Consider the following 27,560-nt stretch of genomic DNA (forward strand, 5'->3'; position numbering starts at 1 on the left):
GGAGCAGAGAGCTCTTCACGGTAAGGAGCAGGTGGGGGGCCAGGTGGGTGCCAGGCTAAGCGGGGAGCCCTAGTCTGATGGGAGAGGCATAGCCCTGCTCTGGGAGGCTGGTCTGAAAGTGGAGGCACAGGACTGCCTTCAGGTACCACACCTGGGGGGGCATGACCCTGCGGTGAGGAGCCCCAGCCTGAGAGGGAAGCATCGCTCTCAACCGACCAGGCTGAGGGGGTGAGGGGTGGGGAGGGGACGTGGCTTGCCTCTAGGGGACCCTACAGGAGCCTCAGGACACCCATTAGTGTGGTCAAGAGACCCCTCCCCAGTCACCTCCCGGCCTCTTCCAGGCTCTGTCTTCCCCGGGCTTGGTTTTGGAGGCTCCCTCGGGCTCAGGGACCCACCCTCTGCGCCCTGCCCCCACCCCCTCTATCGCAGGGGTGCCTTGCGGGACCTTCACCTTCCAGTGTGAGGACCGCAGCTGCGTGAAGAAGCCCAACCCGCAGTGCGACGGGCACCCCGACTGCAGGGATGGCTCCGACGAGCAGCACTGCGGTGAGCCCAACACCTGGGGGCTTCGATGGGAGGGGCAGGACCCCCCCCTCCTCTGCTGGGCCCTCGAGTGTGGGAGGGAAGGAGGGCCCCCCACCGAGGAGCAGGGGAGCTGGAGGAAGAGCTGGCCTCTGTCCCTCTGTCTCTTCCGACCCCGCCTCTGCCCCCTCGTGGGTCCCGGCCACCTCCCTCCCTCCCGCCTTCATTCTCCTCCTCCAGCTCCCTTCTTCTCTTTCTGCTGCTCTTCTCCATGCCCCCCCCCTTCGCAGTGTTGCTGTGTCCTTTGCTCACTGGTTCTCTCCCGCCCCTCCCCCTCTGTCCATCCCTGCTCCCCCCCACCACCCCCAGACTGTGGCCTCCAGGGCCCCTCAGGCCGCATCGTGGGCGGGGCCGTGTCCTCCGAGGGTGAGTGGCCGTGGCAGGCCAGCCTCCAGGTTCGGGGCCGACACATCTGTGGGGGGGCCCTCATCGCTGACCGCTGGGTGATCACAGCTGCCCACTGCTTCCAGGAGGACAGGTGAGGGGGACAGGGACACAGGCCATGAGAGGTGGGGCAGGGAAGGCCGTGGCAGGAGAGTACAGTGTGTCTGAGATCTAAGCAGACAGAGGGAAGGGTGGGGTGGCGGAGAAGCCCCTCAGACTGGCCGCCACTTGGGTTCAGTCGGGGCTCCACCATAAACATACTCCGTGGCCCTGGAGATATTGCTCAACCTCTCTGTGCTCCACTTTTGGTACCCTGCTTTCCGCTGGGCCTGTGATTCATTCGTGTGCTCATTCATTCATTCAGCAGTATTCGTTGTGCTCTTAGTACGTGCCAGGGGCTGCATTAGACCCTGGGGTACAGCAGAGAACAGAACTGTGTGACCCCGCTCCTCCAGGCGTGCCTGCCTGTGATCTGGGAGGAGGTGCAGAGAAGCCCACAAGAAGGGACATCTCACCCCGTCCCGTAGACATCGTCCCCATCTGTGTGGTGGCCTGGTAGTGCCTCCTCTCCACCTGCAGTCCCATGTCCTGGACCCCAGGCCCGCCCCCAGCACACACGGCCCCGGCCTCTCTCCTCCCCACCTCCTCCTGTGACCTGGGTCTGCGCAGTCGGAGCCAAAGGCCTGGAGCCCCCAGGGCACCCCCTCCTCTTCCCCTCCTGCTCCAAGCCACAGAGCAGGTCCTCTAAGTGCTCCGGACACATCTTCAGCCACTGCCTGTCCACGCGGCCAGTGCCACCCGGGGTCACCCTGGGGGGCCGGAGCCCGGGCACCTGGGTGCTTCTTCCAGGTGTGGTCTGGCCACCTGGCTTCCTTCACCCCATCCCTGGCTCCCTACTGCCCACGAGGTAGAGAAAGACCCAGACACCAACCTGGCCTCCGGGGGTCTGCTCATCCCAGTCTCTGCTGAGTCCTCCACACTCAGCTTCCACCCCCTGTTCCTTAGGACCAGGTCTTGGGGTGGCTGGGGGTCCCAGCTGCTCTATAAAGTGCATGGAACAGAAGGAGAGGGGTACTGATTGGGCCCCGGCACTGTGCCAATTTTTTTTTTTTTTTTTTGTCTTTGTGCTTTTTCTAGGGCTGTTCCCAGGCTAGGGGTCTAATCAGAGCTGTAGCCGCTGGCCTACACCACAGCCACAGCAACACGGGGATCTGAGCCACACCTGTGACCTACACCACAGTTCACAGCAATGCCAGATCACCAACCCACCGAGCAAGGCCGGGGATCAAACCCGCAACCTCATGGTTCCTAGTTAGATTCATTAACCATTGAGCCACGACGGGAACTCCTGTGCTAGTTTCTTATTAAAGTCCCCGGAGTTCCCATTGTGGTTTGGTGGGTTATGAACCCTACTAGTATCCATGAGGATGTGGGTTCCATCCCTGGCCTTGTTCAGTGGGGTAAGGACTCCATGTCGCTGTGGCTGTGGTGTAGGCTGCAGCTCCAATTTGACCCCTGGCCTGGGAACTTCCATATGCTGTGAGTGCGGCCCTGAAAAGAAAAAAAAGAAATCCCCTAGGAACATATGAGTGGAAGATGCTGCCCCATTTCACAGGTGGGGTGGCTGAGGCCCAGAGAGGTGCACACTTATCTAGGGAGGGATGGAGCTGGGGCTGGAACCCAGGCAGGTGGCTCCAGGGTACCACCAGCTGCCGGCCTTCCAGGGCAGGACAGGGATGGGCGTGGGGGGCGATGTCCCAGGTGGGGAGGCTGGCTGTCCTAGGGATGGGGCTGGGATGGGGGAGGTGGCCGCTGAAGGAGTCCCCCCCACCCCAGCATGGCCTCGCCGGCGCTGTGGACGGTGTACCTGGGCAAGGTGTGGCAGAGCTCGCGCTGGCCAGGCGAGGTGTCCTTCAAGGTGAGCCGCCTGCTCCTGCACCCGTACCACGAGGAGGACAGTCACGACTACGACGTGGCCCTGCTGCAGCTGGACCACCCCGTGGTGCGCTCGGCCGCCGTGCACCCCGTCTGCCTGCCTGCACGCTCCCACTTCTTCGAGCCGGGCCTGCACTGCTGGATTACAGGCTGGGGCGCCCTGCGTGAGGGCGGTGAGCCGGACTGCGGGCAGGGGAGATAGGATGGGCCGCCCTTAGGCAGCTTCTGAGCCTGGAGCAGAACAGGCAAGGGGTCTGGGGGCTCCAAAGCTTGCTCGTCCTGGGATTCAATTGGGCTGGATTTCCCAGAACACGTTTTATTATGGGGGCTGTGGGTCCCTACCCACCCCCAACCCCCCACCCATCCCTTCCTTCCAGAAGGGCATTTAAGGAGTTCCTGTTGTGGCTCAGCGGTAACTAACCTGACTAGCATCCGTGAGGACGTGGGTTTGATCCCTGGCCTCTCTCAGTGGGTTAAGGATCTGGCTTGGCCGTGAGCGGTGAGTTGCAGTGTAGGTCGCAGACACGGCTCGGATCTGGCATTGCTGTGTCTGTGGTGTAAGCTGGCAGCTGCAGCTCTGATTGGACCCCTAGCCTGGGAACCTCCATATGCTGCAGGTGCAGCCCTAAAAGAGACATAAAAGAAAAACAAAACCCCCAAACCCAGAAGGGCATTTAGGAGAAGTAAGGTCATGGAAGGCTGTGTTGGGGGTGTGTGTGGAGTGATGGGGCAGGCCAGGGATCCCATGGCTCAGGGCCAGCTCCAGCCCTCTGCTCCTTGGACAGCGGGACGGTGGAGGGGTATGTGTCTGTGTTGAGGGGAGGCTGAAGCTCTTATTAACATTTTCCACATCGAGGTTAGATTTTAAGGGAACATGATGTCATTTAATCCATCCAATAACCCTCCTTATTGGTCATCATGGGCCCCATTTTAAGGATGCGAAAACAGAGGCTCAGAGACATTTAGCGGTGGCTCAGAGTCACACAGCCAGAGAAGGCTGGAGCAGAGACTAGAACCCAGGACTGTCTGAGCTCAGAGCCCCAGCTGTTTGTACTCCTGCCTCTCAGAAACACGGCTCTCTCCCCTTCCCTCCTAAACTGACTGGAGCTGGCCACCCCCGGAGGCCACTTCTTACTTCTGTACATATAGCCACGCCCTGCTCCCTTCGTGGTGGGGGCTCAACAAAGGTGAACCATGACTTACAGTCTGGAGGCAGGCAGGATTGAAGAAGAATTTAAAGATGGAGAAACTGAGGCTCAGGTGAAAAGTGACTTGTCCAAGAGGATAATGGAGAACCCTGGTAAGGCAAGGATCGGTTCCCTCACTCATTCATTCTTTCACACAGTTTTTGTTTTTTTGGTTTTTTTTGGGTTTTTTTTAGGGCCGCTCCCACGGCATTTGGAAGTTTCCAGGCTAAGGGTGGAATCAGAGCTGCAGCTGCCAGCTTTCGCCACAGCCACAGCCACAGCCACAACCACGCCAGATCTGAGACGCGTCTGCGACCTACACCACAGCTCACGGCAACACGGGATCCTTAACCCACTGAGGGAGACCGGGGATTGAACCCGTGTCCTCATGGATGCTAGTCGGGTTCGTTTCTGCTGAGCCACAACAGGAACTCCTCAACGACACATTTATGAGCACCTGCTCTCTGCCAGGCATCACGTTGGACAAAGGGGATATTGAGATGAACAGGGAACCCTCTTGGGAAAGACAGTGCTAAGAGCTGACACGGCTGGGGAGGGCCATGGGCAGAGGCAGCGGGGGGTGAGCTGAGCTGAGGCTTGGAGGATCGGTCAGCAGTGTCCCCTCAAAGGGGAAAGGCATTTACGGTAAGAGCAGAGGTGTCAACCTAGGGAGCCCTAGGATCACCTAGCACCAGAGGGGACGCGGGGGCAGGTGGGTCTGGGTGAAGATGGGCCGGAAGGGCAGGCAGGGCCTCGGAGTCCACCGTGAGGATCTTGAGCCAGTTCTCCTGACCTGCACTGAAGCCTCAGGTCTTTGAGAAAAGCACCGCTGTCCGGGCCCCTCCCTGGCCGTACAGACCAGCTCTCCGGTGGGACTGGGCGCCGTGTATATGGAAGCTCCCTGGGGATGCTAACACGCAGCCCTCGCGAGAAGTGCTGCCTGGACAGTGGGGGGATGCTGACAAGCTTTAGGGGAGAGGGGAGGGGTAAGATGTACGTTCTGGAAAAATCCCCCAGGGCTGTCACAGAGCAGAGAGGAGGCTGCCCAATGGCCTCCAGGAGGAAGAGGGAGGGAGAAGCTGGAGGAGGTCACTAGCCCAGATAAACTCTGGGTGGGGGCTCTGCCCCTAGGAGCCCCTCGGAGAAGGAGCCAGAACGGGGTGATGGCAGGCAGAAGACGAGTGGGGGAGGGTGGGCAGAGCAGGAGGATGAAGGGGACACCTGAGGTGCACAAGGACTAGCGAAGGCTCTTCTCACCTCTGTCCTCCGCCCCGCCGGGCAGGCCCCACCAGCAACGGTCTGCAGAAGGTGGACGTGCAGCTGATCCCGCAGGACCTGTGCAGCGAGGCCTACCGCTACCAGGTCACCCCCCGTATGCTGTGTGCCGGCTACCGCCGGGGCAAGAAGGATGCCTGCCAGGTGACTCCCAGGGGGCGGGAGGGACGGGAGAGACAGGGCGCTGCTCATGTCACCCAGGGCCTGTGCCTCCGCTCACAGCAGCCCGCAGCAAGGTGGGGTTGGCTGGCCCCATTTTATGGATGAGGAAACTGAGCCTCGGGAGGTTGAGAGGTTTGTCCCAGGTGGCAGGCCCCAGGTCAGAAGAGACCCGAGGTAGGCAGGCCTGAGGCTTGGTCTGAGCTCTGCTCCTTGCCCGCTGCAAGGCACTTGGCCCAAGTGACCCAGCAGAAAGACTGGAAAGAGCCAGCAGAAGGGAGGCAGAGCCGGGCAGGGCGTGGGGCCACACGGCCACGATGCCCCGCTGGAGGCCACCCTGGGCTGGATTGGGCTCCCTCCATGTGTCAGAGGCTTCCAAAGAGGATGTGACTTTCTCGCTGTCACTCAGAACATCCTCAGCAGTGGGGACTGTTGCCTGGAAGGGGGTGCCTTTACCTTGTCATGACCCGTCTCTCCTCCTCTTCCAGGGCGACTCGGGTGGCCCGCTGGTGTGCAAGGAGCCCAGTGGCCGCTGGTTCCTGGCAGGGCTGGTCAGCTGGGGTCTGGGCTGCGGCCGGCCCAACTACTTTGGTGTCTACACCCGCATCACGGGAGTGATTGGTTGGATCCAGCAGGTGCTGACCTGAGGCACTGCCCCCTGCAGAGCAGGGACCCACCTCTTGGACTCAGAGCAGGGGAAGCCAGTATTCTGTGGGTGGCAGGGCCCTGAGGGGACAGGAGATGGCATCTTTCCTGTCCCTGGGCCTGCTCCAGGTCATCTGCCCCAGAGGGGCACAAGGAGGGAAAAGGGCTATCAGCTGGTGGTCTGGCCTCCCCCGAGGGCCTGGGATGGTCACCAGGCCTGGCTGGGGGCGTTCCCATCCAGCCTGTTCCCTCCCGATTCGCTCTTCTCCTTCCCCTACCGCTGACTTTGGGGGGCAGAGTGAAACAGCAATCACGTGGCTGCCAGGTCCTGGCAGGAGGGTCTGAGCCCCGCCCCGGCCCCCACGAGGAGGATGCTGGGAGGGCATCCCTTCCAGAGGCCCGCTTCCAGCCTGTGAGGCCCTTGGCCCCACCTGAGGGGTGAAAGGAAGGTGCCCCTGTAGGAAAGGCCCTCTGAGCCCTGGAGACAGCCAAGTGGACCAGCCACCACTGCAGGCCAAAAGGTGGGGAGCCCTAGTCCGTGGTCCCCCCCCCGCCGCCGCCCCCCCCACTCCCCGGGCCTTCGCTGCCCATTCTCACCTGGAGGTGAACTCAGCTGCCCTGTGGAATAAAGCCATCTGTCCAAGGTGCTGCTCTGGGGATTAAATGGGGCCCCAGGTGCCAACCTCAGGCCCTTGACTGAACAGACCCTGCTATCTGCTCAGCCCCCTGGCCAAGTGTCCAGAAGGCCAAGGTGGGGCAGTGGGGGTAGGAGTGCCCTCCAGGCAGTCCCAGGAAGGCAACGGTTTGGTGACCCTCAGGTCAGAGTGAGGGCTGGGACAAGTGACGGGCTCCGTCTGGAACCTGCAAGAAAACTGAGGGGCAGAAACCATCAGGATCAACCCAGGGGGCAGCAGGGCAGCTGGGGCCCTGCTTCCTCTCTGGCTGGGCACCCCCTCTGCGTTCAGAGTCATTTATTCAGCAAGCATCTCACAGGCGCCTACCATGTGCCAAGTACTCTGCTGGGGTCACAGAGCTGCACAGAACTTGGCTCCCCACCTCAGGAGGGCTGGGGACGATGATCCAGTGTGAAGGGGCTTTGGGGTCGCCTGTAACTCAGGGAGTGGTGGCCGGGGGGGGGGGGGGAGAGCATTCCAGGCTGGGGAACAGCATGTGCAAAGGGAGAGTCCCAAAAGTCACTTGTCTGTTAGGGAGAGTAAATTGTTTTTAGTCAGAATAGAGGTCGGGGGAGGGAGGGAAGATGCTGAAATTCATGGGAGGGGGAAACTGAGATTAGATGGCAAAGAACTTAGAGTTGAGGAGTTCCCGTTGTGGCTCAGTGGTCACAAACCCAACTATTATCCATGAGGACTTGGGTTTGATCTCTGGCCTCGCTCAGTGGGTTAAGCAGCCGGTATTGACACGGCTCGGATCCTGTGTTGCTGTGGCTGTGGTGTAGGCCGTCAACTGTAGCTCCACTTTGACCCCTAGGCTGGGAACCTCCATATGCCACGGGTGTGACTCTAAAAATAAATCCATAAAATAAGAGAGCGAGAGCTTGGAGTTGAGCTAAGGCCTTGCCCCTGGGTGCTCTGGGGAGCCATGGAAGGCTCTAGAGCGAGGAAGTGACACGTGAGTGGATTCACATTTTAGAACCACGACTGGCACCAGCGTGGAGGAAGCGGGAGGCAGGGAGGCCGGGGAGGAGGCCACGGCAGACCTCCAGGGAGAAGGGGATGGGTTGAGGAGGGCGCTGGGGACAGACACAGGGTTAAAGGACCCTCGTTGTCCCTCAGGTGCCTCAGGGGATGGGGTGAGGGGAGGTTGTCACCCAGGACTACGCCCACCTGGGCGGGTGGAGGACCCACTGCCTGATGGGGGGTGCAGGGACACACCCCTGGAGGGAAAGGTTCTGGGAAGGCGTCATGAACTTGGGGCGCGCCTGGGAGGGCGATGTCGAGGAGGCGGGTGGAGCTTGAGAGAGGTTTGGAGGGACTTTCTAGCCACCATCCAGGGAAGACGGAGGAGGCGGGGGGAGACACAGAGGAGGCAGAAGGGGCCCGGGTAGGAGGCTGAGGGGTGTGGCCAGAGGCTGGAGGGGGGCTGAGGGGGCGGGGTCTCAGCCGCCAGGGTGTGGCCTGAGTGGGCGTGGTCAGGGAGGGCGCAGGGCGGGGCCCTGGCGGAGGCGAGGAAGGGTCCGGTCGGGTGTGGATAAGTCCTCCCAGGAGCCTAGCTGGGAGAAGGAAGTGGGGAGCCTAGGAGGGCACCTCGTCTGCGAGGGTTTTCAAAGACAGGGAGTGGCCACGGCATCCATGTGTGGAGAGCCCTTCGCCTGCTGGGTCCCGCCTGTGGAGACGGAGCTGATGGAGCAGCCGCGGTGGATGGACACCTTTGGGGTGGGAGAGGGCTCCCAGGAAGCCTCTCAGAGATCTCAGAGGGGTACTCTGCTAAAATGCAAATTCATGGCCTTATCCCAGTCTTAATTAGTCGGAATGAGAGGAGGGGGGGGTAATTTGTTCTTTTCACAAGCCTCCTGCCGACTCTCTGGCAAGCAAAGCCAGATATGAAAAGTGGGGTCAACTTCAGAGAGCTGAGTGGCCCAAGGGGAAGTGGTAAGGTCTCCCCAGAGTGCTGAGTGGGCTGGGGAGGGCCTCTGCCTAGGTGGCTGCTGCTGCTGGGCTAGGATGCTGGGAGGCAGGGTGGGGGGAGCAAGGCAGACACTCAGTAGGACCAGAGAGATGAAGGCCAGGAGGGTCAGGGGGCCAGATGGACTCAGAGAAGATGGAGTGGGTTGTATTTCCCAGGACTTGGGACAGAGGGTGGAGGTGGCCTGAGGTATCACAGCAGGAAGCAGAAGGGATGTCCTGGGGGGCTGGGATGGAGCAGAGGGGATGTCCTGGTGTCCCAGGACGGAGCAGAGGGGGCAGGGAGAAGCCAGGAAGCAGAGGGACCCCTGAATGGTGAGGTGGCGCTGCGAAGGGGACGTCAGGGAGCCAGGCTTGGGAGGACCTGGTTTCCCGATTCCCAGAAGCCTGACTTCCCACCCACTCAGCACTCCAGCTAATCTAGGTCTGCCTGGTGGCGGGGAGAGACATGTGTGACTCCAGGGGACAGGGCCTTAGAAGTCACCTGGTCCAACCCCTCTCTTTACTGATGAGGAAACTGAGGCCCAGAGAGGGGCAGGCACTTTCCAAAGTCCACCCAGCAAAGCAGAGTAGGCACCCTTGGCATCTGGCCACTGGACAGGGATCCAGCTGTGATGCCCCACCCTCAACAGGCACAGGAGAATGACAACTGGGTGGGGTCCCCGGGCTTTAGGAGAAAGTCCCATTACCTTTGGGTTGTCTACCCCACCTTGAGTTCAGCCCCTGTCCCCAAAGGTGGCCCAGAGAAAGAGCGGGAGGCAGCCAGGCTGGCTGTTTCTTCAGGTTTTATTCCACGGTGGGGTCGGACACAGCTGAGAAGCAAGGAGCCATCCTGGGAGAGGCCAGAAATGCAGGAGGGGCCCCTTGCTCAGCCCCTGTCCCCCCCCCAACCTCCACCACCACCCCCCCACCCCCCGCTGACTGTCCCCTGGGCAGAGGGAAGAACATCCCCTTTCCCTCATCATCGGTCCCTGAGTGGTCGCGCTGCCACTGTCTGCATCCTGCCGACCAGGGCGCTCTGTGCCCAGCAGGACAGACGGGGGTGGGAGCAGCCAAGGTGAAGGCCGAGTCGCCCATCCCCTCTCTCCTATGGGACCGAGCCCCACACCTTCATCTCCCACCAATCCCTGAAGCTGCATCTGGGGCTTTATACCCTCCCTGAGGGTTTCGGGGACCTTGCTCCTCTTTGTAACCTCACCACAACCCTGTGAGGGAGGCAGGGCAGGGAGTGAACCCATTCCACAGACAGGAAGATGAAGGCTCAAGGGAGTGACACGACGGGGCTGGAGGAGGGTGGATCCGCCATGGGGCTGAGGGGCCCGGGGGCGGGGACGGAGGGGCGAGGGAGACACAGCTGGACGGCGCTGCCACTCTCTGGCCACGGGCAGGTGCCCTGCCCAGGGGTCCCAGGGCCCACTTCAGGCTTTGAGAGGTCCCAGCGGGCCCCCACCCGACCCCCCGAGGCAGGGGCAAATCACAGCCCCGCAGGTATAGACAGAGGTGACAGCGGGGGGACCTCTTCCTCCACCTCGGGCCAGGGGCCCACCCCGTGATACAAAAATAAAGGATTTCAGATCGGAACCCCAAGTCCCTGGAGGTGATCTGGGGCCTCACATCCGGGTGCCTCTGGCTTGTAACAGCTAGAAAATAAGAGGGGGCAGGGGGAGGGGGGTGGTGGTGTTCGGAACACCAGGAGGGGGATGAGAGGGTGGGACCAGTGAGGAGGGGGTCGTGCAGGGCGAGAAGAAGGGCAGAGAGGAGATTGAAATGGAGGGAGGCGGGGTGGGAGAGAGGGAGAGAGAGAGAGGTAGGTGAGTACAAGGTCCTTGCTGGAAGGAAGGCGGGGGCTGAGGCCCAGAAAAAGTGGATCCAGAGCTGAGGGGGGGCAGGAGCAGGAAGGGGACCCAGCTCGCCCATCTGGGAGCCCCATGCCCCATCGTGGGCTGGGTGGTGGCCACCTGGCAGTTCTGCCAAGACTCTGGCCTGGGTGTGGGAGGGTGTCAAGGCCAAGAAAGGCTGGTCACCACGGTCTCAGGCCAAAGGTCACAGAGAGCAGCTGTCCGTCCCCATTTTAGAGGCATCTGTGGCCCAGAGAGGGACAGTGACTTGCCCAAGGTCACACAGCAGGCAGATAAGATTGCATGGGGGCCTGTGGGCACCTGGCCAGGGCTTCTTCTGCCCCGGCCTGACCCTCAGCCGGCTCCGGCTAACTCCTCATCGGTCAAGGGAATCCAAGTGTGGCCTGGCCTTCCCACCCCCGCAGAAACTGGGGAACCCAGTGCCAACCCAGGAATGCTGGAGTTCCTGGCCACGCGGGGATGAGGTCAGGGCGCCTGGCTTCTGTTTCCCTTCCCTCCTGCCCAGCCTGGCTCTGGTGCTGACAGGCAGGCAGGAAAGAATCTCCTCTCCCTTTGGTCGTGTCTCAGAGCCTCATACCCAAGGCCCAGAGAGGCCGAGAAACTTTGGTGAGAGGAGGAGAAAATCAGCCGGAAGTTCAGCTCAAGTCCAAGGAACAGGAGATGAGCACCGTCCGGGCTTCCACCCCTCCCTCCAGCTCTGCCAAAGCTACAAACCAGGAAAGGCAGCTCTGGGGGCGGGCGAGGGGCCCAGGAGGGGGCCCAGGAGGAGCCCTCGCTGCAAGAAGCGCAGCCTCAGGTCTGAGGGCGTGCGGACGGGAACCTGCAAGGAGGAAAGGTGAGGAGGAGAGGACAGGGCGGCCACGGAGCAGGGGGACCAGCCTCAGACGTGCCCGGCGGACGCCGATGAGGTACAGCCGCACCCCTCCTCCCCGGGCCTGGAGGCAGGAGGTGCCAGCAGGGGAGCAGGAGGCGGCAGGCAGGACGCTCTGGAATGCAGGGCCAGGGCGCCCGGGTGGAGGGCGCAGGAGGCTGGGACCAGGGCAGCCCCGGGATGGAGGCGCGAGCAGGCAGAGAGGAAGCCCGGACAGGGGCAGAGAGGGAAGAGGCAGGGTGTAGATGAGATCCAGGAGGAAGAGGAGGTGGATGAAGATGAGGCAGGAGCTCCAGCGGGAAGCGGAGGAGGAGGAGGCGGTGGTGGGAGGGAGAAAAGGTTAGCGGGATCCTGAGATGACTGGGCTGCAAAGAGAAAGTGAGAGAAGGGATGGTTATGCAGGAGAGGCGCCAGGGCTGCGCTAACCCTGGTGGGCCGCCCCCCCCGCCGTCCCAGGGCCCCGGGTCTGCAGCTGGCTCCAGCTCGGGCGGGAGGCTCCGGCTTTTATTAGCAATCATTCTCCTGGGGGGTTGGCTGCACCTTTCTCCTGTGTATCTGCCTCCACCTGCACCTCTGCCACCTCCACCTCCACCTCCTCCTCCTGCTGCTGCTCCTCCTCCAGCGGCTCCTCCGCGCTCTGTGAACCAGCCGGCGGACCCAGGGAAGAAAGAGCGCAGAACTAACCAGGGGGCCAGGGCCTGCTGGCGGCTGTCCCCGCGGGCCCCCATCTCAGGGCAAGGCGAAGGGGGGCCTCCGGGGGAGGGGGAGCGCTACGGCCACAGAAGCTGGGGCATCTTGTCCCGGTCCCCGGGGGACGCCTGGGAAGGGTCTGGGGAAACCAGCCGAGGGTGGGGTCCTGCTGAAGATGCTCGCAGATCAGCCTGGCTGCTGGGATGCGGGCAAGGCTGGGGCACGGGAGAGAGGCGGGGATGAGTGGGTGCGGCGTCCTTGAGGGGTGCCTGGGAAGGCCTCATTTTAGGAGGTCCGACCCAGAGTAGGCATGCGGCCAGGGAGGGCTCAGGGCAGCCACCGGCCCCATCTGAGATGCCAGCCACAGCCTCTGGCACCCCGGGTCCCGAGGTCTCTCCCAGAGAAGCAGAAGCAGCAGGCTCACCCTGCACCCTTGCAAGGCCGTGCCAGCCATAGCCCAATGGGGGCGAGGCGGGCAGGGGAGGTCACAGCACAGGGAGGCAGACAGATGGGAAGCTGGAGTTCCTACATCTCCACCACACAGGGACAGGCTTCTAGAAGGAAGGAATGTTCTCCCTTCTTCCCAGCCTGGCTTGCTGCCTGCTCCACCGGTCCTACTGTAGGGCCCTGGAGGCTTCTGACCAGCTCTGGGTCCAGGGTGGCAGGACCTCTGCTCAGCCCCTCCCCCGAGCCAGCCGATGTCCCTCACTGGCCAGAAACAGAGATCTGGAGCCCCCAGGGCTCCTGACCCCTCTTCGGCAGAGCCCGGGCAGGAGCCTGGGGGAGGGACAGGATGAGCAGACTCCCCACGGCCCAGGCCCCTGGGAAATACATTCTCTTCGAATCCCGGAAGTTCCAAGCTGGACAGCATCACAGAGAGCACGTGGTCCCTCCCTCTCACTTCTCTGAGAGCCCAGCCAAGGTGTCCAGAGGGGGTCGGAATCGTCCAAGGTCTCCCAGGGGGCTCGAGCCCAGCCCCCTAGTTCAGGGCACACCCCCTGTGCTGCACCACCCCATGGCCACTGCCAGCCCGCTGTTCAAGTGGCATCTAAGTCCACTCTCACTGCACCCTGGGGATGACCCATCTCCCTGCCCCCCTAGCCTGGGCCTGGGTGACTGGGGTGAGCAGACAGGACCATGGGTGGCATGGGATGGATGGCATTGACTGTGACCGAGGGAGGGAAAGGGGATGCGTGGGCAGCGGGAGGGAGAACGAAGCAGCAGGGATGGCCGGGCAGGGGGGCGGGGGGTGGAGGGCGTGAGGGGAGGGAGGTAAGGGTGGGGGCCGCTCACCTTGGTTTTGCGGCTGGACTCGGAACTCAGCCCGTGTGGGGAACTGTAGAGCTCCTTGGACACCACGCACAGGAACTCTGCCTGGTCCTCGCTGCCGTAGTTGTAGGAGGAGCCGATGTTCACCAGCTGGAGGGGGGAGCGTGGGGAGAAAGTGACAGGTAGAGTGGGGGGGCGGGGGCAGGTGGACACTGGCACTTGTCAGGACACAAGTGGTGCCCTGATCTTGCTGTTCTATTCAGGCCCATCCCTGGGTTTCCAGAGGGCACTTGGGCCCAAAGTCTCAGTCCTCTCCCCTCCCCCACCTAAGCCTCTGGTCTATTTCGAGGGCCAGCCTCCCCGAGTGGCTTGGCTGGGCCTGATCCTTAGAGGAAGGCGGTCATCATTGCTGTTCCTCCCCCACCCAGCCTACTCCCAGCTCTATCGGGCCACTTTCTAAAAGCAGGCACAAAGAGGCAAAAAAGGGAGTTCCTGCTGTGGCTTAGCAGGCTGTGAACCGGGACTCATGTCCAGGAGGATGCGGGTTTGATCCCTGGCCTCGCTCAGCGGGTTAAGGATCCGGCACTGCCTTGAGCTGTGGTGCAGGTTACAGATGTGGCTCGAATCCCGTGTTGCTATGGCTGTGGTGTAGATCGGCAGCTGCAGCTCTGATTGGATCCCTAGCCTGGGAACTTCCATATGCTGCAAGTGCAGCCCTAAAAAGCAAAAATAAAATAAAACAAAAGCAGGCAGAGGCTCAAACAGGGCAGACTGTGCCCCTGTCCCAGACGTGGCTGAAGCAGCCCCAGACCCAGGTTGCAGGATGAGGTTGGCATGACCTGGGGATGGGGCCCCAGAGAATATTCTGTTCAATCCTTTTTTTTTTTTTTTTTTTTTTTGGTCTTTTTGCCTTTTCTAGGGCTGCTCCCGTGGCATATGTAGGTTCCCAGGCTAGGGGTCTAATCGGAGCTGTTGCTGCCGGCCTACACCACAGCCATTGCAACACGGGATCGGAGCCGCGTCTGCGACCTATATCACAGCTCATGACAACAGCAGATCGTTAACCCACTGAGCAAGGCCAGGGATCGAACCTGCAACCTCATGGCTCCTAGTCAGATTCGTGAACCACTGAGCCATGACAGGAACTCCTATTCTGTTCACTCTTGGAAAGAGAGGTAAAACAGGTTGCCCGTTCCTTAGGCCAGTGGCCCCCTGACATGCTAGCTCAGTCTTTGAGGGCCCATGCCATTGCCAAAGACTCCCACAGGCTTTCAAGAGTGGCTCCACCTTTGTTCTGGGGTCCCTAAAATAACCACATGGTGTGGGAACCTCCACATAGTGTGGGTGTGGCCCTAAAATTAAAAAAAAGAAAAAGAAAGAAAGAAACTGAGGCCCAGAGAGATGTGACTTGCTCAAGGTCACACAGCATGCCTGCGGGGAGGCCTGGATTCTGGCTCCTGGGCTGGACTCGTCCCTCCATGCTGCCTGGCCATCTGGGGAGCCCGGCCTGCTCCCTTCTTCAACCTTCAGGTGCAAAGGAGCTTGTGTGGGTAAAGGGCCGGACCGATGCTTCCTTCCCCTTCTCGAAGGGCAAATCTGACCTTGGGTTAACCTGCTGGCTCTGTTCCTCTGGACACCTGAGAAGGCGTGACGTCAGCTGCATTACTAGGACAACACTGTTGATGATCAAAATCTCTCCCGGAGGACAGGGAGGAAGTACAGGTCACTGTAAATACTTCATGAGAAGCCACTGCTCTGGGCTGCCCTGAATGTCACAGTGCTTGTAACTGGGCATGTCCCTTAAAGGAACCCAGAGGCTATGCCTGGGGAATTGTTACAAGAGCTGTGGGTCCAAAGGGGCCTCTGCTCCATGCTATGAATCTTGTCTCCTTGCAGCAGAGCTGTTGCGCTGCGGGGAAGACCACCACCCGCCGGAAAGACTGCCACCAAAGGGGACTCACCGGAGCCGCCCCGCTGCCAGTGGTGCTTCCTTCTTCGCCCTTCCTGGTCAATCTGCTGCCTTTTTTCTTTTTTTGGCCACACCCCCGGCATGTGGAAGTTCCCAGGCCATGGGGAATCTGAGCCATAGCTGCGACCTATGGCACAGCTGCAGCAACGCCTGTGCCTTTAACCCACTGCGCTGGGCCAGGGAGCCGACCCATGCCTCGGCCGCTGCGGTCGGATTCTTAACCCACTGTATTACAGTGGGGACGCCCCAGTGTGGCATTTCTTAATCTTGTCTAGTTTGACTTAAGCAGACCCCTGGGTGGGGGCTGTGGGAGGGACCTCCCCCCCCACCCTGATACCCCCTGCTTTGCCCGGAGGTATGGCCCCCGCACACCCAGCCCACCTGCTCGAAGCGCCAGCCGTCAGACATGGTGGAGACCATCTGCGTGAGCTCCTCCTCCTGGCACTGCAGCACGCGGTACACGTGCTTGGGTGGCACCTGCGGGCAGAGGGGTGACATGGAGGGCACCCGTGGGAGTGCCAGGCACCCAGGACGGGAAGAGCACCTGCCCTTCCCCCACCATCTACCCCCCTAAGAAGGACAGAAGGTGGGGGTGGGGGGAGTGGGAAGATGGGAGCTGTGTTCTGAGTACCTACTACGTGCCAGACACGGGACATGCAGGATCCCACTGAATCCCTCCCCAATTCTGGCAGTAACGGGGTGTTCATGGAAGCTCAGAGGGGGTCAGTGACGTGCCCAAGGTCACCCAGCTAAAGAGCAGCAGAGCCAGGGCTGGAACACAGAAGGGGCTTGGGGGACACCCTGGGTCCCTCACTAACTGAGGCAGCCCCTCCAGAAGACTGAAGGGGTGCATCTCAGCCCCCTTCAGTCTCCTGCACCAGGAAGATGGGGCCTCACAACCCATCTCCCACCCCTCGCGTCTCTCCCAAGATGGGCAGAAACTCTCTCCAGCTCCTCCTCCAGACTGGCCCCTTAGGCCTAGGGCCCAAGCTCAGAAGAAATGCCAGCTCCAGCAGCGGGTGGTGTGCCCCCCACGGGACACATGAATGGACAACGTACTAGTCCTGAGTTGCCCCCCAGAGGGCCCCCTGTACCTCCACACTGACCCCGTTTTGCCTGTGAGGAAAGGAAGCCTGGGCAGTTCTCAGCACGCCATATTCCACAAGAGGGAGTCAAGGTCCAGAGAGGGTCGTGATGGGCCCAAGGTCACACAGCAAACAGAACTCAGGATCCGTCTCCCAGTCTGGGGCTTTGCTGGGCCGTCTGGGAGCTGGATCAGCACCCCCCTTACAGGAGAGCTCAGCCTCCCCAAGGCAAACTAGTTCTGCCTCTTCCAAGCTTCCCCTGCCTCCCTCCCTCCACCCCCTGCTCTGGCCACAGAGGCCGCCCCACTGCCCCACTGCCCCCCCTGACCTGTGTGACAGTATAATCCTTCTCTTCCATCCGGTCTTTGATGATGCGGATCAGCGGGCCGATGTTGTAGAACTCCGCTTCCTCCAGGACCCCTGGCACAGACAGAGCAGCCCCTTGGTCACTCCCGCTGCCCCCGTGTCCCGTTCTCACCTTGTCCCCTCCGCCTCCAAACCCACCCCCTTTCCGGCATCTGACTTCAGGGGTCAGGCCAGAGGTTTGCCTTCCTTGGGTCCCACGCTCGCTATGGTGGGGGTGCGAGGGAGCCATCGGCTGCGCCCTTAGCTGCGCATCCATCCCTGCTGTGCCAAGCATGGTGACCCGGGAACGCCAGAGGTCCCTAGTCTGGGGGCTGCTCTGGGGCTCTCCAGAGGCAGTGAGCCTGTTGCCACTGGGCCCTGGATCTCCACAGGGAGAAGGGGTTGGATTGGCCCCCGATGACAGGCTCCGGGTGATGAAGCACCTGCCCAGGGCCAGGCATCACGCTAGGCATGTGACACGCTTTACCGCAGTTCATTCTCAGCACAAGAAGCAGGTACTTTCGTCACCCCCCTCCCCACAACTGGGGGAACGGAGGACCAGACAAAGCAGCAGCTGGGCAAGGCCACATACGCAGCACGTGACAGCTGGGATTCAGACTCAAGTTCCTCTGCCTCTGTGCATGATCGTCGTGCATGTGCATCTCCTCGACCGCCACACTTCACAGTTTGCAAAACCCCTCCTGTGCTCATCACAAGCCCCAGGGCCGGGGGCAAGCAGGCGTTACTGTCCCCTTACAGTTAAGGGAACTGAGTGTCTTAGAGACTGAGTGAGTCACTGCTTCGGTGAAAGGGACAGCCCTCAGCCTTTGGGTGCCCCTAAGGTCCTGGAGGGCAGGGACATTTCTAGTCCTTTCCATGACTGGCCTCTGGGTGTGATCTGCCCTGTTGTCCCCAACGCCCACACAGCCCCTAACACAGAGGAGGCAGTCAGTGAGCACTGCTGCCTGGGTGGCCCCCACAGAGTCCTGCAGGTGACAGACAACCACTCTGCGCCTCGGATCCTCGGGGCCTCGGTGCCAGGCACTGCACTAAGTGACACACTTGTATGAGGTCCTTTTATCCTCTCAGCAGCTCTGCCAGGTGGGTGCTCCTGTCACAGATGCAGGCATGGAGGTGCAGAGGGATAAGTGACTTTCCACAGATGCAGGCATGGAGGTGCAGAGGGATAAGTGACTTTCCAGGTGTCACACAGCTAGTTAATTTCCTCCCAGATCCCCTGACCCCCTGGATGGGGGCCTTAGCCCAGTGTGAAGGTGCTGGAAGTGCCAGGGCTTTGACAAACCCAGAACCTGTAAACAGGTGTTGGCTGTGACGCAGCCGGAATGTTTAGCTCCCCTCCACACAGGACCTACTCCTGGGCCTGGGCCATGCCCATGGTACCTGTTCCCCCAGGGGCCCAGGCCACGCCCATGGTACCTGCTCCCCCAGGGGCTGCCGGGAAAGCTGTGGGGCTCTGCAGGGCCCATGCCTACGGTGGGCTCTGATTTTCAGCCCTGTCCCACTGGGGAGCCATGTGGCCTCTAGATCACTGTGTCCCTCAGGGGTCAGGACGGAAAATCGGGGGCCCGGGTGGGGATGAGGTCTCTGTGCTAAACACCTAGAGGGTACAAGCCCCGGGACGCGTGACATTTATTGTCCCTAAGGTAAGTCACCGCCCTCACTTTACACACACAAGTGGAGACTCAGAAAGAAGTGACAGGTCTAAGCTGGCCTGGCTGGATCCGCAGACCCAGAGCCACACCCTCTGCCTTAAGGAAAAGTGTGCTTGGCACCCCCAGCTCTTGACCAGGGCTCTGCCAAGAAGCCATTCTCCCTGGCAAGGCTCCCCCACTGGGTGCTGGGCCCAAAAGTGGACATCTTCTGGGCCTCAGCCACCCAGGCCTGGGAGGGACTGAACCCTCGCTGGGGAGGGGACTCCCCACTTCCCCGCTGCCACCCACAGCTGGTACTGCGCTACAGAGGCTGCCAGTTTGGGGAAGAGGCCCCTGCTCCACCAGCTGCGGACTGTAAGCCCTCCCCAGTCATCTGAGATACGGGATCAGCCAGAGAAAGAGAGCCGTACTGCCTCCATGCCCACAGCCACCCTTGCTCACAGCTGGCTTCCTGGGAGGCCAGGCCATCCCTGCCCACAGGGGAGGCTGCCAGCCCCACTGGCTCCCACTATCTCTGTGGGGTTATTTTCCTTTCTTTTTTGGCCATCCCATGGCATATGGAGTTCCTGGGCCACTGCCTCTGTGCTTGTCACTGCACCCCCCACCCCCCCGCCGCCACCAGGAGCACCCAATGGAAGCACGGCCAGTCACCTTGGTAGAGTCCCCAGGCCCAGCCCGGGCAGAGGTTTTAGGATTCGATCCTGTCAGGGATGAGAAGAGGCAGGAAATGTGGAAGAAAGGCGATGCCCCCTCCAGCTGGGAGAAATAACTTTGGAGCTCCATGGAAGGCCCTGGCAGGCCGCCCAGGACAGGGCTGGGGTGTGGGCCCCGGGCAGCCCCCTGGACCAACTCACCCTCCTCGGCCATGTCCTTGTCCAGCACCAGCTTGCCGTGCCGGAGGAAGTTCAGGATGGGCCCGAAGTAGGTGGGGTCTCGGTCGATGAGGTAGGCCCCAGTCTCATCCTGTGGGGGCGAGGGGCACAGGCGGTCAGAGGAGAAGAGCGAACCCCCGCTCCCTGTCTGACCCTGCACACCCCCTCCTCACTTCAGTCCCAGTAAAGGATCAGAGGGAGGGCAGGAAGAGGCAGAGGGTTTGCTCATCCCCAGAACAGAGGGGCAGGATGGAATTAAAAGGCTTCAGGGTCAGGAGTTTCCATGTGGCTCAGCGGGTTAAGAACCCAACTAGTATCCATGAGGATGCAGACTTGATCCCCCACCCCGCTCAGTGGGTTAAGGATCCAGTGTTACCCTGAGCTATGGTGTAGGTCACAGTTGTGGCTTGGATCCTGTGTTGCTGTGGCTGTGGTGTAGGCCAGCAGCTGCAGCGCCAATTCGATCCCTAGCCTGGGACCTTCCATATGCCGTGAGTGCGGCCCTAAAATGAAAAACAAGCAAACGAAAAAAGGCTTTGGGGTCAGACACACCTAGGTTCAAATCCTGCCTCTGCCTTTTCCTGGCTGTGTGACCTTGGGCCAGTGAATGGGCCTCTCTGAGCCTTACTCCTCTCCCCCATAATGAGGGGACATTGTGAGCATCCAGTAAGGTCTGAGTGGCATCCGACCCAGAGTAGGGCTCAGGGATTGTCCCTCTTAGAGGCTGTTTCCTGAAGCCAGCTCTAAGCTGTCTTCACTAGATCCCCGGTCATTCTGGGGATGTTTACAAGTTTCCAAAGGAACCGCTCTCTCATTGGATACCCTCAGCCTGCAGGGAGGCAGGGCGGGCATCAGCACAACTCTACAGAGAGAAAGCAGAGACATCATCAGGTGAGGGGACTCGCCCAAGGTCATAGCATCAGAGGGTCTGGAAATGGGATGGAGGGAGCCTTTGAGGTCATTGCCTGACCAGCCCCCTGGGGTTGCAGGCAGGAGGCTGAGCCTGGCGCAGGGAAGTATCTGACCCAGAGTCATGCAGGCAGTTTTAAAGCCGAGATGGGAACCCAGAAATGGTGCCCCAGGCCAGCGCTCCTCCCAGATGAAGCCCAGCTCAGAACACACCCTGGGGTTTCTCCACCCAGCTCCTGGCACACCAGGCCACCCACACCCCAAACGGCGGGGAGAAGTAGCCTTGAACTCCTTCTGTAGTGCAGGAGGCCGGTTTGGGCAGGAGAAAAGGCCCTAGGGGTCTGTCCCTCCCCCCAGTTCCAAAGCAGGGTGAGAGTCCCCATCCATCAGCCTCCGGGGTTGGGAGCCCTGGGCACAAAAGCTCCAAATGGCCGCAGCCTGGCGTTGTCCTGTTGCCACGGCAATGGCACATCCCTCACTCTCCGATCCACTTCCTTCTCCCGGGCTCCAGCCAGTTCTTCCCGCCTCCAGCTCTTGGAAATAAACCCGGCCGGGTTTCCAGCCCCGAGGGGGGGCCAGGCCGGAGAGCCAGATTCCAGCGAGCGAAGGATCCCCAGCCCGACAGCCGCCCACCCCGTGGGCCTCACCCGGTCGGACTGCAGCTCTTCCCCCTGGCACAGGCGGCTGAGGAAGGACTTCTGCTCCCTGCATAGCGTCTGCCGGGTGGTCAGGAACACCGTGCCCCCCACGTTGAGCCGCACCCACTTGCCCCAGCCGCCCGCCCCCGCCGGCGGCGCTGCCTCGCCGGCCTCCATCCTCATCGCTCTTCCCAGCGTCTGCATCCTCCCGGCGAGGCGGCTGGAGGCGGGCAGGTACCGCGCGCAGGGCATGCCGGGAGCTGTAGTTCGCACCGCCCCCCGCAGGTGGAGCCCCGGCTGAGGGTCCCCCGACCCCCGCGATCCTGCCTTCCCCAGTCCTGCCCTCCTTTACCCTTCCTGGAAGACCCGCAAGCGGGTGTCTCTTAAAGAAGTCCTTGGCCAAATTACTCTGGGGAAGGTCAAGTTGTTATTTTTCTGTCATTTTTTTAAAGTTGCGTTGAAGTCTAATTGATTTACAATGTGAGAATTTCTGCTGTACAACAAAGTGATTCAGTTGGACATGCACACGTCTATTCTCTTTCGGACTCGTTTCCCACATAGATGATCACAGAACATTGGGTAGAGTTTTCTGTGCTGCACAGGTACGGGTTGGCCAGTCATTCATACCTCAGTGCGCATGTGCCAATCCCAACCCCCCCCCCCCCGCCCCCGACCATTCCAGCCCCACCCCCTCACCAGAAGTGACGGTCAAGTTCCAAGTCACTGGGAGAAGAGTGAGTGAGACCCCAAGCCAGCAATCGTCCTCTTTGGTCTCCCAGCATCATTTTCCTTTTGTCCAATATGGGTTATCAAACAGCTGACATGAGAAGAAGGGCCAAGGGCTGAAGGGAAGCTTTCCTCCTTAATTTCCTTTCCTTCTCATGGTTTCAGTCCTGGTCCTGGAGTAGGGGGAGGACCTGAGACTTTGCTCCATGATGCCAGTGTCACACCCACTGGCCCCGCACACTGGGCAGCCTGGCCCTGCACTGGGGGAAAGCTTATAACTCCTCCAGTTCTGCTTTCCCCTTGGCAGGGAAAGTGGCACTGCTACCAGACTCCTGCTCCTAGGAACTTGTGTTCTCTTAAGCACAAGTTCAAGTGTGAACTTGAGCAACTTCCCCCCTGAACTTCAGTTTTCCCTGAATAGAGAATTAGAATAGTTGCTACTGGGGAGTTCCTGTTGTGGCTCAGTGGGTTAAGAACCCCACACAGTATCCCTGAGGATGTGCATTCAATCCCTGGACTCGCTCAATGGGTTAAGGATCCCACGTTGCCACATTTGTGGTGCAGGACACAGATGTGGCTTGGATCCAGCATTGCTGTGGCTGTGGTGTAGGCTGGCAGCTGCAGCTCCAATTCGACCCTTAGCCCAGGAACTTCCATATGTCGAGGGCCTAAAAAGCCAAAAAAAAAAAAAAAAAAAAAAAAAAAAAGAAAGAAAGAAAGAAAGAAAAGAAAAGAAAAAGAGGAGTTCCCATCATGGCTCAGTGGTTAATGAATCCGACTAGGAACCACGAGGTTGCAAGTTCCATCCCTGGCCTCGCTCAGTGGGTTAAGGATTTGGTGTTGCCGTGAGCTGTGGTGTAGGTCACAGACGCATCTCGGATCCCATGTTGCTGTGGCTCTGGCGTAGGCTGGAGGCTACAGCTCCGATTCAGACCCCTAGCCTGGGAACCTCCATATGCCACAGGAACAGCCCTAGAAAAGGCCAAAAGACAAAAAGAAAAGAAAAGAAAGAAAGAAAAAGAATTCTTGCTCCTGGACAGCACTGTTGTGAAGACTGAATTATGGCTGTGAAACACCTGACATGGTCTCTGGCTTGTCCTATACTGAATAAATGGATGAGTGAATGAATGAAATGGGATATGGGATATGAACTGGCCTTGGAAGATCAGCAACTCCCCCAGCACTGGGTTAAGTCCTCAACCACTGTCAGCTCAGACAAAACCATAGTGGGAATATTTCTTTTCCCACGTAAGCGCTGGAGGCAGGGAGTGACATGGTCAAATCTGTCCCTTGGATCACTCTGGGGGTTTCAGCAGGGATGGTTCGAAGCCCCAAGAGACCAGCCAGGAGGCCACCTGAGTGAGGAGTAGGGAAGCCCTAACGAAGCCAACATCAACGGGCCAAATCAGGGGTGGATGCTTCAGTGGATACCCGGCGGGGGGGGAGTAAAAGTTGAAGGGATTCTGGGAAGGGGGGAGGAGGGGGAAAAGGGGGAGGGGCCGTGCTGAGGCCCTGGCTCCTGGCTTGAACCAACAGCTTTGCTGAAGCAGGAGAGGCAGATCTTGGGAGCAATCAGGGATGAGAAGGTCAGTTTGGAACTTGTATTTGCAGTGCCTGCGGGCAAGTGACATTTGTCCCTGCAGGTGTGATATTCAGGAGAGTAGCGTGGGCTGGAGAGGACAGGCGGTGCTGTCCTGAACCCAGAACAGGAAGGAGGACCCCCTCCCCAAAGAGGACATAAAAGTCCCAGAGGTGGGGGCCTGGGAAACCTGTCTCCAGGTGGCGCCAGTGGATGGAGAGGATGGGACACCACCTGGAAGGTGAGGGACAAGAGCCATACTCCAGAGACCAAGCAGGGGCCAGTTTGAATGAACAGATTTGGAGTTCCAGTTGTGGCTCAGTGGTAACGAACCCAAGGAGTATCCATTAAGATGTGGGTTCGATCCCTGGCCCCGCTCAGCAAAATAAATACAATAAAATTATAAAATAAAAATGAATGAACAAATTCACATGAGGAGTCAAAGTTGAAAAGGTGGAAGTTCAGCGTCCTGAAGACGCAGGGCTTGCCTGACCCAACCTGCTCCTGCAGATGTGGCAAAACCAGGCTTGGAGGCACAAGAGCGACTTGCAAGGGGTCACTCAGCAAATGAGAAGCAGACCCTAGATTTCTTAGGTCAGCCCTTGGCCACTGGGGGCTGCCTCTCCCTGGCAAGGAGCACACTCGGACAGGGTAGAGTTTGTTTTTTATTTGGGGGGAGGGGTTGTTTTATTTTGTTGCTTTTTAGGGCTGCACCTGCAGCATGTGGAAGTTCCCAGGGTAGGGGTCGAATCAGAACTGTAGCTGCCAGCCTACACCACAGCCACAGCAACACCAGATCCAAGCCACATCTGTGACCTATGCTGTAGCTTGTAGCAATGCTGGATCCTTAACCCACTGAGTGAGGCCAGGGATGGAACCCGCATCCTCAGGGAGACAATGCTGGGTCCTTAACCCGCTGAGCCACAACAGGAACAATGGAAGTTTTTTTTTTTTTTTTTAATGGAAGCATACTTGATGGATAGTGTTGTGTCAATTTCTGCTGTACAGCACAGTGACCCAGGCAGACACAGGTATACATTCTTTTTCTCATATGATCTTCCATCATGTTCTCTTACAAGAGACTGGATAGAGTTCCCTGTGCTATAAGTAGGTGGAGTTTTTAAACTAAGGAGGAATGGGAGTTCCCGTTTGTGGCGCAGTGGAAAGGAATCGGACTAGGAAACATGGCGTTGCGGGTTAGACTCACTCAGGATCTGGCGTTGCCGTGAGCTGTGAGGTAGGTCACAGAGGAGGCTCGGATCCTGCGTTGCTGTGGCTGTGGTGTAGTCCGGCAGCTGTAGCTCTGATTTGACCCCTAGGCTGGAAGCCTCCATGTTCTGTGGGTGTGGCCCTAAAAAGCAAATAAATAAATAAATAAATAATAAACCAAGGAGGAAGTTCATCAGTGTGGCACTTTGGGAAGCTGAACCTGGCATTGGGGCACTGTCGAGTTGGAGCGAGAGCCTGGGGCCTGGAGGGAGAAATGAGGGTGGACCTGCCCAGAGCCCCCTCCTCCTTTTTCCCCTAGCCCCTTTTTCTTGGGCTTTCCCCACTGCAGAGACCCCATCCTTGGGCTGCTGTGTGGCAGGTGTCCCACTGGGCCTGGCTTGGAGACGGGGAATAAAACAAAAGCCCCAACGCCCGGAGTGTCTTTAGCACAGGGCCGGTCCTCTTCCTTCACGCTGGCTTCTGTTGTATTTTATTCCACTGCTTTTGTGCTTCCTACGTGCCAGATGCTGTTCTAAGTGCATCGCCCCACGTAACAGGTGTGCTCGGGGAGACAGGTGACAGCAGGAGCTACCGTCTACTCATCGAACATGCTGGAGATCATGCCGCAGGCATCCGAGACAGCAGTGGCAGCTGTCATGGAAGGTTTATTTGGGTCCAGGCCAAGACCGTGCGTTATCTCATTTCATTCCCACAACAGCCCCACGTGACTGATCCTCTTCCCATTTCTGTCTTTTTTTTTTTTTTAATTCTTTTTTTTTTTTCTTTTCTAGGGCTGCACCTGCAGCATATGGAGGTTCCCAGGCTAGGGGTCGAATCGGAGCTGTGGCTGCCAGCCTTCGCCACAGCCACAGCAACGAAGGATCCGAGCCTCGTCTGAGACCTGCACCACAGCTCATGGCAATACCGGATCCTTAACCCACTGAGCGAGGCCAGGGATCCAACCCACAACTTCATGGTTCCTAGTCGGGTTCATTAACCACCGAGCCATGACGGGAATGCCCCAGCTCTGTCTTAATGGAACATGAGACTGAGGCTCGGAGACCACGGGCCTCCCGTGATGCTGGGTGGTGCTGGGAATGGCTGCCGAAGGCGAGAGCTGGCCTCCAAGCCTGCCTCATGCCCAAGCCTACGTGGAGTCCCAGTGCACCCCTCCACAGGTGTTTTTTTAAAATTCATTTTATGGCTGTATTCGTGGCATATGGAAGTTCCCGGGCCATTGATCAAATCCAAGCTGCAGCTGCAGCAATGCCGGATGTTTTAATCTACTTTGCCAGACTGGGGATGGAACCCATGCCTCTGCCGCAAGCCAAGCCGCTGCAGTCAGATTCTTAACCCACTGCGCCACAGTGGGAACTCCTGCATTCTTGACCTGAGGGACTGATGAGGAAACAAGTGGCCCAGTGCAGGCCAGCTCAGCCCAGGGCCAGAGCTCATCGCCAGCATGGGCCAGGGCCCCAGAGGTGTCGGGGAGGCTACGCCAGCAACTTTGGTCTCAAAGTGGGGAGGGAGGCTTTGGATGAGCCAGGCTCACCCCCCCTCCTCAGAAGCCTCCCCCCAAGTCCTAGACACTAGCATCCTCTCAGTAGGCGCCTAATATGTTCCCACCGGAACGTCCACCCTGCCCCCTACCAACCATCATTCAGGGGCACCACTGTGTTCTGGGCACCAACTGTGCGCCAACCAGAAACCCAGAGCTGAAGACGCCAGGGGTGGTCCCCGCCCTAGAGGGGACTTCAGTTTGAGGGAGGTGGGCTGGAGAGGCTTTGACAAAACAGGGAATCCCAGACTGTCCTGCTTGTCATCGTGGACTGGCACTCTTCATAGTTTTATGCATGTCTTTCCCCAGTTAGAGGATAAGACCAAATATCCTTTAGACACTTTCTGGGGATGGTGGTTACTCTGGAGGAGAGCCAAATTTCAAATGTCCCCTGGTTGCACTGCCCCCTGCTGTCCTTTTCTGGGAAGAGCCGCTCTCAGGTGCTTATATATTTATTTATTTATTTATTTAGCCCTCCCCCTCCCACCCATCCCCCAGGCATGCAGAAGTTCCCAGGCCAAGGATCCACCAGAGCCACAGCAGTGACAAATGCCAGATCCCCAACCCCTGGCCACTTGGGAACTCCTCTGGTGCCTTTTAATAGGGCTCCGAGCAGGGCTTGAAAGTAAGACAGGACAGAGAGCCGATTAAGCAGCAAGCTCCCCCACAAGGATGCCAGCCCAAGCTTTGTGGCTTGCTAGCTGGATGATCTTGGGAAAGTCACTTAACCTCTCTGAGCCTCAGTTTCCCCGTATCGAAACTGGGAATAAGAATAGTTCCTAGCTCATGGGGTTGGTGCGAGGATTTGATAGGTTAAAGTTACCTAACACGTGAAGTTACAGGAAAAGCTCTCAGCATACTGCCTGGGCAAAAAAGCCTCAGTGAATACTGACATTTGAGAAACCAGTCCTGCTACTCTATCTCTCGTTGTCTGGACCCATAATCAGAGGCTGAGCCAAAGGCTGCCCCTTTAAGATCCATTTCCCATTGGCCAGGGGCGAACTAACCCAAGCAACACCTTCCCTGCTGGACTAGGAGCGAGAGGCAGAGAGAAAGGTCACCTCAGATGAGCCAGCCCCCCCACAGCAGAGCCCCATGAGACCTCAAGGGGGCTGGGAGCTGTTCTCCTGCCAGAGAGAGCTGAAGGAACAGAAAATACATCCTGAAGTTCTCACCTGAGCACATCACCGCATCCTATTTGGATCTTCTTAGCGGCATCCCCCACCTCTGAGAGGCTTGCTCACATCTGCTGTCAGTTCCATGACTAAGATGTCATTCCGCCTCACAGGGTTTTTTTGGGATTCAGTCCTCCTCTTCCCCACGTTCAGAATGTCAGAACATTCTGATTAGTCTCGACTCTTTGTGTGTGTGTGTGTGGTTGTTTTTTCCATCAAATCAATTCCTATCACGGCCTTGCCTGACAGTTCTGCCTCTTACCTTGGAAGAGGGGTTGTCGGTTGTGCGTTGGCACCTTTTCGGGTCACCTGAGGAGAAGAACA

General features: G+C 59.2%; 2 protein-coding genes and 1 long non-coding RNA gene across 11 annotated transcripts in view; 1 reads left to right on the plus strand and 2 right to left on the minus strand.

Moving 5' to 3' along the window:
* The window catches only part of TMPRSS6 (transmembrane serine protease 6), a 50,314-nt gene extending 43,504 nt beyond the window's left edge, over positions 1 to 6,810 (plus strand). For all 6 annotated transcript variants that reach the window (XM_084955403.1, XM_084955404.1, XM_084955401.1 and 3 more), the window contains 5 exons: positions 430 to 546; positions 892 to 1,060; positions 2,803 to 3,074; positions 5,371 to 5,507; positions 6,011 to 6,810. In XM_084955403.1, the coding sequence (XP_084811529.1) occupies positions 430 to 546; positions 892 to 1,060; positions 2,803 to 3,074; positions 5,371 to 5,507; positions 6,011 to 6,169 (854 nt within the window). In that variant the 3' untranslated portion in view covers positions 6,170 to 6,810. The remainder of the gene's footprint in view (positions 1 to 429; positions 547 to 891; positions 1,061 to 2,802; positions 3,075 to 5,370; positions 5,508 to 6,010) is intronic.
* LOC146403130 (uncharacterized) lies at positions 3,323 to 6,309 on the minus strand. The gene is made up of 3 exons (XR_014803073.1): positions 5,979 to 6,309; positions 4,105 to 4,198; positions 3,323 to 3,526 (listed from the first exon to the last, which is right to left on the minus strand). It is a non-coding gene; the product is annotated as an uncharacterized LOC146403130 (long non-coding RNA).
* Positions 6,811 to 9,577: 2,767 nt separating the features above from the next.
* KCTD17 (potassium channel tetramerization domain containing 17) lies at positions 9,578 to 21,198 on the minus strand. Of its 4 annotated transcripts, XM_021091531.2 has the most exons (9): positions 20,999 to 21,198; positions 19,425 to 19,533; positions 16,881 to 16,972; positions 15,849 to 15,944; positions 13,523 to 13,648; positions 12,080 to 12,176; positions 11,832 to 11,904; positions 11,383 to 11,490; positions 10,235 to 10,449 (listed from the first exon to the last, which is right to left on the minus strand). In XM_021091531.2, exons 1-9 carry the CDS (start codon positions 21,191 to 21,193, stop codon positions 10,380 to 10,382), a joined length of 966 nt encoding a protein of 321 aa, XP_020947190.1. In that variant the 5' UTR covers positions 21,194 to 21,198; the 3' UTR covers positions 10,235 to 10,379. The 4 variants fall into 4 exon arrangements, with proteins under 4 accessions (XP_020947187.1, XP_003126090.1, XP_020947188.1 ...); XM_021091528.2 differs by having other exon boundaries at positions 9,578 to 11,904; XM_003126042.5 differs by lacking the exons at positions 11,383 to 11,490; positions 11,832 to 11,904; positions 12,080 to 12,176 and having other exon boundaries at positions 9,578 to 10,449.
* Positions 21,199 to 27,560: the final 6,362 nt, after the last annotated feature.

This window comes from Sus scrofa, chromosome 5 (assembly GCF_054392235.1).
Source record: "Sus scrofa isolate SSC_HxYL_T2T_F1_AM1 chromosome 5, Sscrofa_HxYL_maternal_Yorkshire_Landrace_v2.0, whole genome shotgun sequence".
Lineage (NCBI taxonomy): Eukaryota > Metazoa > Chordata > Mammalia > Artiodactyla > Suidae > Sus > Sus scrofa.

Coding starts and splice junctions, on each gene's coding strand:
- KCTD17 (XM_021091528.2), bottom strand. CDS start 21,193: ATGCAGACGCTGGGAAGAGCGATGAGGATGGAGGCCGGCGAGGCAGCG. Junction 19,534..20,998: donor AAGAGCTGCAGTCCGACCGG/GTGAGGCCCACG, acceptor TCGCCCCCACAG/GATGAGACTGGGGCCTACCT. Junction 16,973..19,424: donor CAAGGACATGGCCGAGGAGG/GTGAGTTGGTCC, acceptor TGTCTGTGCCAG/GGGTCCTGGAGGAAGCGGAG.